At 42.0% G+C, this 14,142-nt stretch overlaps 9 protein-coding genes and 2 non-coding genes across 11 annotated transcripts; 6 read left to right on the top strand and 5 right to left on the bottom strand. All coding sequences in view use genetic code 12, as the record gives it.

The window, feature by feature from the left end:
• Nucleotides 1-26: 26 nt before the first annotated feature.
• Nucleotides 27-893, bottom strand: RRP42 (exosome non-catalytic core subunit; the record flags this gene model as incomplete). The annotated part of the gene is made up of 1 exon (XM_002616576.1): nucleotides 27-893. The coding sequence occupies one exon, from the start codon at nucleotides 891-893 to the stop codon at nucleotides 27-29; it is 867 nt and encodes a 288-aa protein (XP_002616622.1).
• A 461-nt stretch (nucleotides 894-1,354) lies between these two features.
• FOB63_002373 (FG-nucleoporin) lies at nucleotides 1,355-2,551 on the top strand (the record flags this gene model as incomplete). The annotated part of the gene is made up of 1 exon (XM_002616577.1): nucleotides 1,355-2,551. One exon carries the CDS (start codon nucleotides 1,355-1,357, stop codon nucleotides 2,549-2,551), a length of 1,197 nt encoding a protein of 398 aa, XP_002616623.1.
• A 47-nt stretch (nucleotides 2,552-2,598) lies between these two features.
• On the bottom strand, nucleotides 2,599-4,110 carry FOB63_002372 (uncharacterized protein; the record flags this gene model as incomplete). Its single annotated transcript, XM_002616578.2, has 1 exon — nucleotides 2,599-4,110. One exon carries the CDS (start codon nucleotides 4,108-4,110, stop codon nucleotides 2,599-2,601), a length of 1,512 nt encoding a protein of 503 aa, XP_002616624.2.
• Nucleotides 4,111-4,246: 136 nt separating this feature from the next.
• FOB63_002371 (uncharacterized protein) lies at nucleotides 4,247-5,344 on the top strand (the record flags this gene model as incomplete). The annotated part of the gene is made up of 1 exon (XM_002616580.1): nucleotides 4,247-5,344. One exon carries the CDS (start codon nucleotides 4,247-4,249, stop codon nucleotides 5,342-5,344), a length of 1,098 nt encoding a protein of 365 aa, XP_002616626.1.
• A 499-nt stretch (nucleotides 5,345-5,843) lies between these two features.
• On the top strand, nucleotides 5,844-7,757 carry PTP2 (tyrosine protein phosphatase; the record flags this gene model as incomplete). The annotated part of the gene is made up of 1 exon (XM_002616581.1): nucleotides 5,844-7,757. One exon carries the CDS (start codon nucleotides 5,844-5,846, stop codon nucleotides 7,755-7,757), a length of 1,914 nt encoding a protein of 637 aa, XP_002616627.1.
• Nucleotides 7,758-8,360: 603 nt separating this feature from the next.
• On the top strand, nucleotides 8,361-9,662 carry RAM1 (protein farnesyltransferase; the record flags this gene model as incomplete). Its single annotated transcript, XM_002616582.1, has 1 exon — nucleotides 8,361-9,662. One exon carries the CDS (start codon nucleotides 8,361-8,363, stop codon nucleotides 9,660-9,662), a length of 1,302 nt encoding a protein of 433 aa, XP_002616628.1.
• A 98-nt stretch (nucleotides 9,663-9,760) lies between these two features.
• On the bottom strand, nucleotides 9,761-9,833 carry FOB63_005560. The gene has a single exon. It is a non-coding gene; the product is annotated as a tRNA-Phe (tRNA).
• Nucleotides 9,834-9,839: 6 nt separating this feature from the next.
• On the bottom strand, nucleotides 9,840-9,912 carry FOB63_005559. The gene has a single exon. It is a non-coding gene; the product is annotated as a tRNA-Arg (tRNA).
• Nucleotides 9,913-10,029: 117 nt separating this feature from the next.
• On the top strand, nucleotides 10,030-11,364 carry FOB63_002368 (uncharacterized protein; the record flags this gene model as incomplete). The annotated part of the gene is made up of 1 exon (XM_002616583.1): nucleotides 10,030-11,364. One exon carries the CDS (start codon nucleotides 10,030-10,032, stop codon nucleotides 11,362-11,364), a length of 1,335 nt encoding a protein of 444 aa, XP_002616629.1.
• Nucleotides 11,365-11,455: 91 nt separating this feature from the next.
• Nucleotides 11,456-11,830, bottom strand: FOB63_002367 (RNA-binding signal recognition particle subunit; the record flags this gene model as incomplete). Its single annotated transcript, XM_066102229.1, has 1 exon — nucleotides 11,456-11,830. One exon carries the CDS (start codon nucleotides 11,828-11,830, stop codon nucleotides 11,456-11,458), a length of 375 nt encoding a protein of 124 aa, XP_065958379.1.
• A 706-nt stretch (nucleotides 11,831-12,536) lies between these two features.
• FOB63_002366 (uncharacterized protein) lies at nucleotides 12,537-14,123 on the top strand (the record flags this gene model as incomplete). Its single annotated transcript, XM_002616584.2, has 1 exon — nucleotides 12,537-14,123. One exon carries the CDS (start codon nucleotides 12,537-12,539, stop codon nucleotides 14,121-14,123), a length of 1,587 nt encoding a protein of 528 aa, XP_002616630.2.
• Nucleotides 14,124-14,142: the final 19 nt, after the last annotated feature.

The following is a 14,142-nucleotide window of genomic DNA, read 5'->3' as shown; positions in this document are numbered from 1 at the left end:
ATTTTTTGACGTACATTTTATCATCGCTAAAATATCGTAGTATCCTCTCCTTGACTCTGGTCTACCAAGTCATCTAAAGCCTTGACAATTTTGGGACAGTACTCAGACACCATTTGCAAAGCTTTGGCAAGAACAGACGATTGAAGACCTTTGAAGCTTGTATTATTCGACCCCGAAGCCAAGTACTGGTTTGTCACAGGTGTGATGACTTTGTTATTGTGCCAGCCGATGAGCAAGCCATTTTCAAGTACTTGCTCCTCCTCTGCCGATGGTTCCATAATCAAGTTGTTACCGACTACTCCCAAAGTAATGAATAGAGGCGGCAGGAAATATTCCATATTGAAGACTTCAGCCAAGTATTGGGCTTGATCCCAATCATCTGAAAAAGTGGGCTGCTCTTCGATGTCGGCATCATCCACTTCGGAAACTAGTAAAGGCAACCTCGTAGTCTTGAGCGCCAAATATGATGTGAAAGTGGCCAATGTAAGCGGGTAGCACAGATGGCTGACGACAATGCAGTCTATGAAAAGCTTGAAAGCATATTTCGTTGTAAGATGCAAATTCTTTGTTGGGAAGTTTTTCACGAACAAGTTGGTCAAGCTGAACTTCAAGTTCGAAACAAAGTTCGAATCATCTCTGAATCCCGTTACATCAATGTCGCACTCTATCAAGTTCGACTCCTTTGCCAATAAAACAACTTTGGACTTGACACTGACAATGCATTCGCTTCCATCTGCCATTCGTATTCTCGCAGAGCCGTTCGATGACGGTAGAAACGCAGTGGTAGCTTCTAACGGCCGACACTGAAACTTTTTACGACCATCCGGTCTTATTGGTTGCTTCTTGTTAAGGGATTCGTATAAATACGACCGTTCGGCGGGCGACAAGATCATTGTATAGAAGGAGCGGCCTCGTGAGATGTTTTACCTAATCTCTCAGTGCTCACTGAAAACCAACCTCGCCTGCACCCAAGGCGATGGCCCATAGAACTCATTGATAAATTTGTTGAAGAAAGAATACAATGACATTGAAAAAAAAAAATTGTCGGCTTACGTAGTTGTAAAGTGCTATGTAAACTATTCAGATACAGAGGCAAGGTTGGGCTGTCTAGTCTCTTCTTTTTGTCAGAATAATGATTTATGAGTGAAACAGCTTCAAGTCTACAGCAAAACTGATATCAAAATAGTCAGTAGATTCTTCTCTTCGACCCTGTATGATTTTAACCTTAGGTAAATATCTTTATACATATTCTCTTTTCAAAACATGGTGTTGAAAGTCTTCTACATATTAGTAGATGCGCGCACGACCTCGATATTTACCTTCAACACACTCTCGATTGTGAAGGTTACTGGCAATGTCATATTTGTTTTCAACGCAGGAAGGTGTGGGACATCACGCCCTGGAATCGAAAGAGCCCTCTTGGTTCCAATCATCTACGAAGAGAGTTATTCCAAACCACTTAGTTCCGAAGAAGAAATTGGGATTTCAACTATCGACTGTCGCCAATAAAAAGGATTCGAAAACATCGTCGTCAATCTCTACAGCGGACAAGTCTGGCTTATTTAATGCCACAGATTTCAATGTGATTACTTTTGGTAATAGAACTAAGAGTTCCTCAGTTAGTCAAGGTGATACTCTGGCTCTTCTCTTGAGTGACCAACCGGATTCGGCATCGATCTTGGATAATGACGATATCCCCTTGTATAATAATGCTGAAGATCTTCCTCCTCCAAGGTCGCTCTATGACTTGAATGATGAGGCATTTATCTCCCTCTCAAAGCCGGCACAGCATACCGAGTCCTTCATCCATAAGGATCCTAGAAATTTCAATAATGCCTTCGCTAGAAAGGAGGACGTACAAGCCGCATTGACAGAAGAAGAGAAGAAGACAAAACTCAATTCTTTGAAGAATAATGAATCTGCTATTCTCGTTTTCGGCTATCCAGAAAGCATGGCCAACCAAGTCATCGCATACTTCTCTGAGTTTGGTACAATATTGGAGGATTTCGAAGCTACGAAAGGTTCTAAGATGGCATCTTCAAATGTCTTAGATTCTATAGCAACAACAGGTGCATTTCCTGTCTCTGATATCTCTCATCATGAATCAAATCACCCAACTCCTCCTCCTCCCATTTTCAGTGGAAAATCATGGGTTAAGATTACTTACGACAATCCATCCTCCGCAATCGATGCCTTGCAAGAGTCTGGTTCTGTTTTTAATGGGGTTTTAATAGGTGTTGTCCCTTATACCAAAGATGCTATAGAGAAACTACAAAAGCGCAAATTAAGCGTTTCCGAAGATGTTGGTGGTGGGCTTAAAACAACCAAAAGGCCTGAGTCAACCAAGGTTGACGAGAGTGTTCTTGGAGATGCGAATGACATTCAAGGGTCATACATCAAAAGACTTGAGATCAAAGATGGATCTGAGATGTTTTTGAAATCTGCGTCTATGAATGGAGTGTCATCAAAGGATTCACAGGATAACAAGAGAGCAAAGCTAGGAGTCTGGGGTACGATTTCGAGTTACCTTTTTGGATTTCATGATTTGTAAGGGCATAGCGCTCAAGTGTATATTAGTATAAAATAGAATGTTAAGAGTCAATGCCACGGTCTTTTGGAAGGTGAAGGACTTCTCTGAGGAGACGCTGGTCTACTGGTGTGAGATCGACTAGGTGAAAGTTGAGTACGCTGGCTGTAGCTCAAACTGTTATTATAACCCTGTCTAGAAGGCGACTTCTCGGGTGATTGGGGCCGTGAACCTGGACGCGCAAAAGCGTCATAACCCCTCGGAGTTTCAAGGATTCTGCCAAATGTGTCATTCGCTCGGCTGAAACTATGGTTACCTCTATTGTATGTATCGCTTCTCCAAGAATCGTTTCCACTTCTTCGCAAGAAAGGGGTTGACAGCGTGATTAAACTAGCATGCGTTGAGTTAGTGTCATCAATAAAATTTCTATCATAACTCGTGCCTGAATCGTATCTTTTGTTCATTCTAGTAGGGACAGGAGAAAGATACTCAGGATATCTTCTACCATGCCTCGCAGGTGATGCAGATCTTGAAGATTCAAGGTTATCGGCACGAACACTCTTAATTCGGTTCCCTTTGATATCGTGCGTGTAGAAGGTGTAGTCGTTCTGCAAATGTCCGTACAAGTCATCATGAACAATACTATTCGAAGCAGCCATTGGACCACGAGTAGCGTCAATAATAGCATTTTTCTTCAAGATGGATGTTTTGGGGATCACATACTTTTTATTGTATTCGTTGAATGTTTCTTGATAAATGATCTGTTTGTCCGAAATCAATTGCAAAAATTTCGTGGTAAGCCAATAGGCAAGGGAATTGAACAAGATAAGTGACAATACGATTTTCCATAGGGCCACAACACTGGAGGTCAACCAAATCAGAATAAGTGACACGGGTGAAAATGTTGCAAGTAGATGTAACTGAAACAGAGACGGGTCCCAAACACTAAGTACCCAAACGTCTTTCTCCTCCACTTTGACTTCATATGTTGTATCTCCTTCAGCTTCGGACTCCGACTCAATATATGTGTTTTCTTCGAAATAAGCAAGCAATCGCGAAATTATGCCACCCTCGTTGGCATTTGATATGCTTCTTTTAGATACATGCGAGCCTCTTGGTTTGGGACGATCCGCTGACAGACTGAGCAAAGTATAGTCTCTGTAAGGGAAGTACATGACATAAACAGCATTCAAAGCAGAAATTAAGAAGATTACCGAGCAAATAAATTGGAATCCGAACGCAAGATGGCGGCCCGCCGCCTTCGTGGTGAACTTCTGAGGAGAATAAGAGTCCGACTCAAGCCCATAGATTGCTCTATTCACGGCGCGCTGGTAAACAATTTGGTTTGTGTTGAAAACCGCATTTTCTCTTCTCTCGATTGAGGTGATGTAGTAGTTGTGGATCTTGCAAAACAATGCAAAGAGAACAGTGAGGCCAGTGCCCAAGGGAATAGTTTGAGGAACATAATCGTCCCAGTCTATGGACAAGCGGGACTCGTTAATCTGAAGAAACAAATCAAACGGATAATATCTGATCTTTTCGAAAAGTGATTGTTTTCTTACAAGTCTCGAACGTCTCGCCATGGTAGAAAATGAAGAGTCTGAATTATGGTGTAAAATGTGCGCACACCGCGAGTATGTTTACGTCTTGCATTCGTGTGTATGTTACAACAGTCTTTGGTCTTCACTCATAAAAAAGACAAGGGATAGGGGTTGAATAATGCAAGATGAAATACTTTCACGGGCGAAGTTACTGAACGATGCTCTCAAGAATAGTATCCGTGCGCTCATGGAATCCACGACCAATACGAAGATACGAGACGGTAGCTCAAACTATTTCAACGAATTGAAACAGAAAGTGGACAAAACAATAACGACACACTACAGTCCAGTAAAGGCTAAATCACATGAAGTTTCGAGCAACGAAAACGCGTCTGAAGATCGGTTATCGATTGAACGTGGGCCAATGGGACGCGAAGACGGTCTGTTACGGATCTCTGATGAGGAGAATACGGAAAGTGACAGTGATATCGATGATACTGAAGAGACTAGAGATCCCAAATCAAAAGCTAAGGTAACTATGAGTCCAGGAAATGTAAAAAAAGACAAAGAATTACTATTGACCAAAATTCATAAGCAGAACACCAACATCGAACACCTCCAAGCACAGGTTCGACGCCTTCAGATGCAAAACAACGTGCTCGCTGACCAAAATAGCATCATGCGGCAGAAACTTAATTTACGGCTGCAAGTTCTAAATGTGGAAAGCAAAAGTATGGAAACAGAAAAAAGCGGTAGTAAGGATATAGCCTCTTTGAGAGCTCGATTGGTTGCTACCTCAAATGAGAATTCTCATCTACAGGCACTTAACTTGCAACTTTCGCAAGAGAATGCACAGCGACAAGCCCGATTTGGCGAGCTTCAGCAGAAATACAAAACAGCACTTGCTATCAGTCGCCACCAATGTTTGGATTTAAAACTGAAGCTTGAAGCTTGCCTTGAAATCAATCGTTTTCAAAACAATGTGATTACCAAGTTACAAAGTACAAGAGGAGATTCTGCATTCTGTGCCCGCGCACAGGAGGACGACTCCACCACTGAGCTTATCAATGGTCTTAAAATGACGGATGGGACGACGACAGAATTACTTGAAGGAAGATTGATTGAGGAGGATGTAGATCCGTATGCCATGTTCGGAAAACGTTACATGAAACCTAGTGCTAGATTTAGAGCCGCAGTTATAGCATTGAGATTCATTGCTAGAGTTCGCAATCAAGTGGGTACGAAAAATGGCTGGATGCAAAATTTAAATGTGTGAAGGTTTATATTGTGGGATAGAATAGGGATGAAGAAACAAACAGAATGAGAAATGGTCTAGACTCGCGCGAACCTGGAGCAAGATCTTCTAGACCGGCACATTGATGGCGTCACTGATCTTCCTCAAAATATCTATTCTTGAACTGGGCTAAATATATCCTGCGGCAACTTTGCCTCCATTATACCCCAATCCCTCATTTCCATATCTATGCTATCCTATGTTTTATGCGACAAGCCTAGCAGCCTGCCTCCCCTGGACTATTCTCTCCGCTTGCTGTTTTTTTGCATCCCGAAATAGAAACAGCTGAATCGCGACCATGCACAGAAGCACTGTCACTTTTGTCGTGACAATTCCTTCTGTTTTAGGCGTCGCGCATAGGCATGCTGGGGAGCCAAGCGGGCTTGTGCGTCTCAAACTTGCGAGGTTTATATATCTCACTTTCCGCAAATTCTTATCTTAACTCCTTCATTTTCCATCTGTCGCCATCTCTGCTAAGGAAATGAATCAAATTCCTTCGATAGTCGCAGACGGTGTCCCCGTGCGTTCCCCTCCATCCTCCTCTACTACGGCACACGGACTTTCGCTTAACACTTCGTCTGCTTTTCCAACATACCCTGTGAAGTCTCCAATAGGAATGGGCATTGCCTTATCTCCAAGCTGCAAATCACATCCCACTACGCTCCCCGATAATGTTTTAACTGTTGACGCTACGAATGTGGATGATCTTTCGGTTTACACCTCTGGAAGCTCTGATGTTCTTGTGATCGATGTTCGTCCCTTCAATTTATACTCCGCTTCTCGCCTCAAAACTGCTCGCAATATTTGCATCCCTTCCACACTCCTCAAGCGTTCGAGCTATGACATGGCCCATGTCATCAATTCCTCTGCCTTACCTCCCGAAACGAAGAACCGACTCTTGAAATTTATTCCAACGAAGATTTTAGTATATGACGCATCAAGCACAAAAGGCCAATTATCCACGTCTTTGTTACAAACTCTTAACAAGTTCCTTAAGTATGACTGCTTTAGTGTTGCATTTTTGAACGGCGGCTTGCAACTGGTTGACTCGCGCTTTGTTGACACAAAGGCAACTACACCTATGAGATCCCCAATATCTCCCCAAACACCAAATTCAGCAGTAATGTCAAACTCTGAGTTGATGCAAAATGGAACCGAACTGCTTCTGCTACCTTCTGATGCAACATTTCTTTCCGGCTTTTCCCTCCCTTCAGCAACTGCCTCAAACCAAAAGATGCTAATGTCCATCAAGAAAAACCTTCCTCGGCTTGATACGTCCACAAACTATAATCACGAGTTGCGCCTACCGTCAAAATTTGCGGAAAAAATGCATAAACTTCCCAAGTGGCTCATGTTTCTTGCTGATGGCTACGGAAGTGAAGACTACAATAAGAGCATCATTAATAAATTGAGCGAAAAATTTAATAAGCTTGAGAAATCAGAGCAGTTGCGCTTGAGCATGGCGATCAACAATTATGATAAGCAATCACTCTCAACTATGCAAAAGTCTCCGTCTCACGTGCATGACTCTCCGGAGGGATATTGCACCCCGCTGACATTATGTCCTTATTGCGATGAAATTACGTACACTATACCCAAAGGAATCGAATATGGCGACAAGAACAGATACAACAATATCTGGCCGTATGAGCATTCTCGTGTTTGCTTGGTTTCTTCTCCGTGTTCAGCTAAAAAGGAGAACGCTGATGATTATTTTAATGCAAACTACATACATTATGAGAAGCTCTCTCGCACAAAATACATCGCCACGCAAAATCCATTGGAAGCTACGAATGAGGATTTCTGGAATACTGTTTGGTACAATGGGGTCAAAGGAATTGTGTGTTTAAACAATCCGCTGCTCATTTCTCCGCGTACATACTATGACAGTGACCTGTACTTCTCTAAGGGGGATCTTGCGGTGGAGATTCGGCATAAGCAGAAATATGATGGTTTCACCTTCCGCGAAATCGAAATGACCAAGCACCAAACCACCAAGAAAACGGTATATCATTTTGCATATTCAGACTGGCCTGACTTTGGTACTCCTGACAATTTCCATACCGTGTTCAATATGATGCAGATCAAGAATGATAAAGTCAAATCCTTATCAGAGCAAAAGCCACCATCGCTGAAAATTCCACAGGCTTGGGATTTGTTAGTGCATTGCTCTGCCGGATGTGGTAGAACTGGTTGTTACATTACGTTGGATATGGTGATTGACTGCTTCGAAAATCATCTGGATGGTGCCTTGGATCCATGGGGTGATATTGATTTGGTTTACAAATCGATTCAGTTCCAAAGACAGCAAAGAATATCCATGGTACAAAATCTTGAGCAGTTTATCTACTGCTATGAGAGCATATTGAACTACGTAGTTGAGAAGTTGGTTTGATGTAAATAGGTACGAAAAAATTTAACCAGTTCGCATTTTGCCTGTCCCTAGTCTTTTAGTCACATCCATTGAGGTTGATTTTGGTGATAAATTATTTGCATGATGTATAGTTCGCAAAAAACAATCATACGTGATGCATCATCAGCAAAACCCCGTCGCAAGTAATAAGGAGCAAGAGTTCAAACGGAGTCATGAAAAGCAAACCAGAAATACTTTCACAGCGCTCAGTATAGAGCGTTAAAACAGATAACTTGGTAGAGTTTTGTTTCGCCAATTCATCTTCCTGAAATGTGTCGTGCTAGACGCATTGCATTACTTGCAACCCATATACTCTAAGCGATTATACCCTATCGGCGCAACGAAAGTCGCTTACAAAAAAAAAAAAAAAAAAAAATGAACCATTCAAGGATGGAGGTACTATGACATCATATCCTGTCCAAAGAAGGTTGTGTAATCCTAATTGCATCAAGTAGAACCAGGGCTCACATGTCGAAGTTCTCGTGTTAAGAACACTGGGCCTCAATGCCAGAGTGCATAATGGACGGTGTACTTCGATGAGGTTTGTCGCGGCCCAAAGCGGAAACTGCCTGACACCTATTCTCCATGGAGAAGGAATTGAAGAAAGCGGCGTATTTAATGCTGATATTTGGACATAAAAAACGAAGCTCACATTCCAGCTTCGAAAGCATCACACATCCAGACATTCTGGAAACCATGTCAACTATGCTAGGGGATCTGCTGGTAGCGCAAGACATCTATTTATGTGAAACGACATCGGATCAGGTGCAAGTAGAATCTACGATTCGGACAATTTACGAAGAGTTGCTTCAATGTGGTCAGGTTACCAATACACCTCTTAACGTTGACACACATTTGCGTTTCTTGGAAAGATCCCTTTCCGAACCTTTGCCTGAGTTTTTCTATATGTTAGACTCAAGCCAAGCATGGATAGTGTATTGGCTACTAAATGCGCATGTTGTTTTGAGTGGAAACCCCATCAGTGCTGAGCTTAGGGAAAGAGCATCGAAGAAAATCAACTCGCTCATCCTTGAAGATGGCTTGGGTGGAATTGCTGGCGGATCCAAAGGTCAAATAGGGCATGTGGCACTGACTTATGCTGCACTTTTAGTGCTCACCCTCATCGAAGACTATGAGACGTTGCATCGGATTAGAGATAATTTGGGCCAATGGTTTGCGCTGCTCAAACACTCGGATGGATCTTTTGCCATGCATGCCAATGGCGAACGAGATACGAGGTCGACCTACTGTGTCTTGGTTGCAGTGTCATTACTTCGTATAAATGTGCAAGGTCTATTGTCTGGTACGTTAAACTGGATACTTTCTTGCCAAACTTTTGAAGGTGGATTTTCTGGCGTACCGGATGCTGAAGCGCACGGTGGTTACACATTCTGTGCTGTGGCCAGTTTGTTTCTACTTCCAGGGGGGGCAGAACTATTAGATCTTCCAAACTTGCTCCGGTGGTTGTCCGGGAGACAGTTTCAGTTGGAAGGAGGCTTTTCTGGGCGCACAAATAAGTTGGTTGATTCCTGTTACAGTTTCTGGATAGGTGCGGTATTTGCATTGGTCGAGTGCATCACAAAAGAAAAGACTTTATTCAACCGTCAGGCTCTTCGGTGTTATATTCATAATTGTTGCCAGGATGAAAGAGGTGGGTTAAAGGATAAACCTGGGAAGCACCCGGATTTTTACCATACAAACTACTCCATCTGTGGACTTAGCATTGCTGAACATTGCTACACGGCGCAAAAGCTAGATGGTTTTTCCTTCAAGAGCGAAGAAGTTGATGACGCATGTTACACGCTTCCAGTGAATCCTGTTTTTGGTTTACCATTGGGATACGCTGAACGTTGTAGGATGAATATGGATCAATTAGTATCTCATTGAGAGATTAGTGAAGTTCACCGGTCATATAAACAGTCTTACGAATTACACGAACACATATTCATTTACCGCTTCAAATAAAACGAAGTAGAAAAAATAATTGCGATTTCTGTGGATCGAACACAGGACCTTCAGATCTTCAGTCTGACGCTCTCCCAACTGAGCTAAAACCGCTAAATGAACCCATGCCGGGACTCGAACCCGGAATCTTTTGATTAGAAGTCAAATGCGCTAACCATTACGCCACACAGGCTTATTTATTGCATTACTTTTGCTGTTTTAAAACGTTGCATAAACTATTTTGGGTGTACGGGTTTATCATTTGAATATCCCACTTAAGCTTCACCTTGCTCGAACTACTTTCATTGACATGAGCTGGTGGGGTGGCTTGACTAATTCCATAATCCGTCGGACAAACCAGAATGCAGAGCAGACTCTGAATGTTCCTGGCCTGTTTCCTTCATCCGATTTGGAGGCGAGCCAACTGTCTAGAGAGACGATATCAACCTATGTCAAAGTATTACTCGTACAACCAGCTTCCGCAATTTTCCTCCTCCTTTTAAAATTAATCAAGCAATATCTTCGAATGTTGTATTTTTTCGAGCCTCGGGATCACCTGTCAAGCCGGAATGGCACTTCATTCAATAATGCTCTCATAAATGATCCAATTCGACGTGTGGAACAGTTTGTGCAGCAACTCGAGGAGAATCTTCTGCCTCTGCAACAGTTTGCACAATACCATTCCGATTCTAATACTCTCAATTTGCCTCCCTTTTTCCAAGGCAGCTATACTCAGGCTTTGTATATGGCCACCCATCGTGCCAAGTTTCTATTCATTTACTTGACGAATAACGAAAATGAAGAAGCATCTTCCTTGTTCCTGAAGATAATAACTAATCCCAAGTTTATCTCCATATTCACTACAAGTCCTGATCAGAATATCATTTGGGGTGGTGATTTAGCGAATCCTGAGGCTTACCAATTAGCCAACAGCTTGAATATCACAAAATTCCCAGCTTTGGGGCTCATCTGCTTGGCCAGGTCTACGGTTATGACACCAGATGGGCCAGTTAAGAGTGCTCCACGTATTTCACTCATTTCAAAGATTCAAGGGGGTTTGAGAGATGATCAAAGTCCAGAGTCGATTATTTCTAATAAATTCATCAAAAGGATGATGAAGTACGAAAAGGATTTGGCAGCTATTCGTACGAGCCTTAGGGAAAAGTACATATCAGAATCAATGCGCAGGAAGCAAGATATGGACTTTCAGAGGGCACTTGCAAGGGATCGCCAAAAGAAACTAGAGAAAGAACAGAAACTCCTTTTCAGCAAATATCTTGAGTGGAGAAAGCCTTATTTTCTAGACTTATTGCAGAATACTGATCCAACAGATAAAGCCAAGATTGCCATTAAATTATCCCAAGGACCACGGATGACAGCTCTATTTCCAAAAGATTCCCCCGTTCGTGACATTTTTGTCCTCGTTGAATTGAAAAAACGAGGAATGCTTGATGATGCAAGCACAGGTTCTCAGATTGTGGATCAAGGTCAAAATATTTTTGATGATGTCATTATGGATTTTGATTTCAAATTGACTTCTACTGTGCCCCCCAAGCTGATCCTCAATGATGAGGATCCAAAAACCAAAATAGAGTCACTAGATTATATTTACCCTAGTGGGCTTTTAATGATGGAAGCGAAATAGCAAGATTTTAAGTATATTGAATTATAGTACATAAACAAACCTATCGTGTTTCTTTCTTTGGTTTCATTTCTTCTTTCTCTCCGTACGTAGATCAGGCTTTTGAAACCTTGCCCTTTTTAGCTTTTTTCTTCTCTTTCTTTCTTAAGCCCACAAATCCACTCTTAAGAATCTGAGTGTACTCTGTCCAGAAGGTATCCAAGTTTTCGTGTTCTACCACAGTAGACCATTTATTTTTTTTATCACCATTAGTAAACCTAATAAGGATGGGATACCTCTGGTGGTTCGAAGGGAATTCTCTTGGATGTTCCACAACATTGGAAGACAAGTCATCCAAAGTAGAAGGAGAGGATGGTTCCAATGATTGGACCAACCTTTTCTGTGTTAAATAAACCGACGATTTTCCGTCATTCACTTCCAAAACATTGCTAATCTTGGAGAGAAAGTCTGTGTTGTTGAGCCTTCCCATACTTTGTTCCAAGCAGTTAACTTGTAATTTTCACTTTGGAAGCTTGTTGGCCGGCATACAATAGAGGAGAAAACTAGAGCAGTCCTGCCATGAGAGTAAAATTGTACACAATATTTCAGAATATGGTGTAGTACAATATGTATTCGAAGATGTATGTACTTTACTTATTGGCGGGTATATTTTTGTTGTATAGTATGTTTTTTAATTTACAGAGCAAAATGATCAATTCAGAACTTTTCCGTCTTCTCGCCTATTGTGGAAGAAAATAGTGCCGCTTTACACACACCCTAAAACTCAACGAATGTTGAAAACAAAAATAGAAGTACTCCGAAAACATTGATATGATTACTAACAGGTTGAGTTTTAGAACGGTAAGAAGATCGAAAATATAATTTTTTTTTTGTTAATGAGAGTCTCTGAAATACTACATAGGAAGATTTAGGACTTTCAATTGAAAGTTTTTACTTAAAAGGTTTCTGATGAGATTCAATAGTTTTGTCTTCTTCCCTTGCATAGCATGGGCAGTGCTGTCTGCTTTCAATATAGAAATCAGCAACTACATGTTACGGTTACAATTTGAAGCGCCCTCATTTGGCATCTGTGTTTACAATGGGATGTGCAGGTACTCTGATAAGATAACACAAAACGTGATGGATCGACACATCGCATCTTGCTCGCATTCCCTTTTCTCCATTATCAAGAAACCATGATCCTGAATTTCGATCATGCCACAGGTCGGGTTGTTGCACTCATTGGTTCTCTTTTCGTCTCTTTAGTTGCAGGCACCCCTTATCTATATGGAGTGTACTCCCCTCAACTAGTCAAACACATAAACTTGTCCACCTCTGACGCTGCTACAATTTCATTGGCTGTAACCATCGGAAGTGGTCTTGGTGGGTTACCTGCGGGATTGTTCATTGATCGATACGGAGCACAAAAATCTATTGCTCTAGGTTCACTATCAATATTTTGTGGTTACTTCGCATTGAACAGAATTTACAAATACCGCATACACAGCCTTTTTTTGGTGTGCCTAGCAATGACATTCATAGGGTATGGTTCCGTGAAGAGTTTCTTTGCAGGCTTAAAGGCCGCACAATCCAATTTTCCGAATCATCGTGGAGCAGCTGGGGCTTTGCCTGTGGGAGCGTACGGGTTAGCCGCAACATTATTCTCTTTCATAGCAGCCAAATTCTTCCAAGACAACACGGAGAAACTCCTTCTCTTTTTGGCAATATTCTGTGGCTCTATTGCTTTTGCTGGAGCGTGGTTTGTTCATGTCTATGATGAAATCCCTAGATATGACGAAGAAGGTTATCTGATTATAGATGGAGAGCCAGATATGCAACTGTTGAGAAGGAGCAATTCTTTGCACGGATCATTATCATTTTGGGGCATCGGCAGACGTCTTTCACGGTCTTCTACTGAGCTGCTGTCTACATTTGCTGTTGCTGCTCCGATACTTAAACCTGGTAGAGACCAAGCACAGGGACTCAATCCCACGCCTTCCCAAGCTTCAGGAATACTCAATGTCACTCTAAGGGAACCGGTTATGACTCCTAAAGCCACTAACATGGAGAGTGGGATACTGCAAAGTTCACAGATTTCAGTCTCAAGTGAACAAGTAGGAGCAATGGCTGCGATCAGATCATTCCTTACGAACAGGGCTTACCTCACACATTATGTCATTGTTTCCCTCTGCAGTGGAATTGGTCAAATGTACATCTATACTGTAGGATTTGTCATCACTGCACAATTTTACCGACATGATCTAAAAGGGTCTCCTCAAGCATTCCAGGCGATACAGGTCTCCGTGATATCTATTTCATCATTCGCTGGGCGCGTCGTTGCAGGACTACTGTCTGACTTTATTCACAAACGATTGAAGGCACAAAGACTGTGGGTCATCATTGTAACAATTTGCATATTAGGTTTGGGTCAATATTTGCTCATCAATACCAACAATATGACCACCGTTACAGTTGTCTCCGTTTTGATGGGAACGGGGTATGGACTCTTGAATGGGACTTACCCATCCATTATTGCTGATTCTTTTGGTACCAAAAATTTTACAACAGCTTGGGGTCTAATTTGTTCGGGACCGCTCGTTGTTTTGTTTACCTTGGAAAAATATTTCGGTTTCATCTTTGATCTGCGGGCAGACGAGACGGGAAAATGCACCATCGGTAACGAATGTTACAAGGGTGCTTTCGAGGCGAGCGGTATCTTATGCGTTGTCGCTCTCACTATCACAAGTTCATTGATGTACATTGAACATAAAAATTCAAATTAATGAATTACGATACACATTA

The sequence above is a fragment of the Clavispora lusitaniae genome (genome assembly GCF_014636115.1).
Source record: "Clavispora lusitaniae strain FDAARGOS_655 chromosome Unknown tig00000078_pilon, whole genome shotgun sequence".
NCBI classification, from domain to species: Eukaryota; Fungi; Ascomycota; class Pichiomycetes; order Serinales; family Metschnikowiaceae; genus Clavispora; species Clavispora lusitaniae.
The sequence above is the reverse complement of the archived record's forward strand: the minus strand, read 5'-3'. Positions and strand labels throughout refer to the sequence as shown.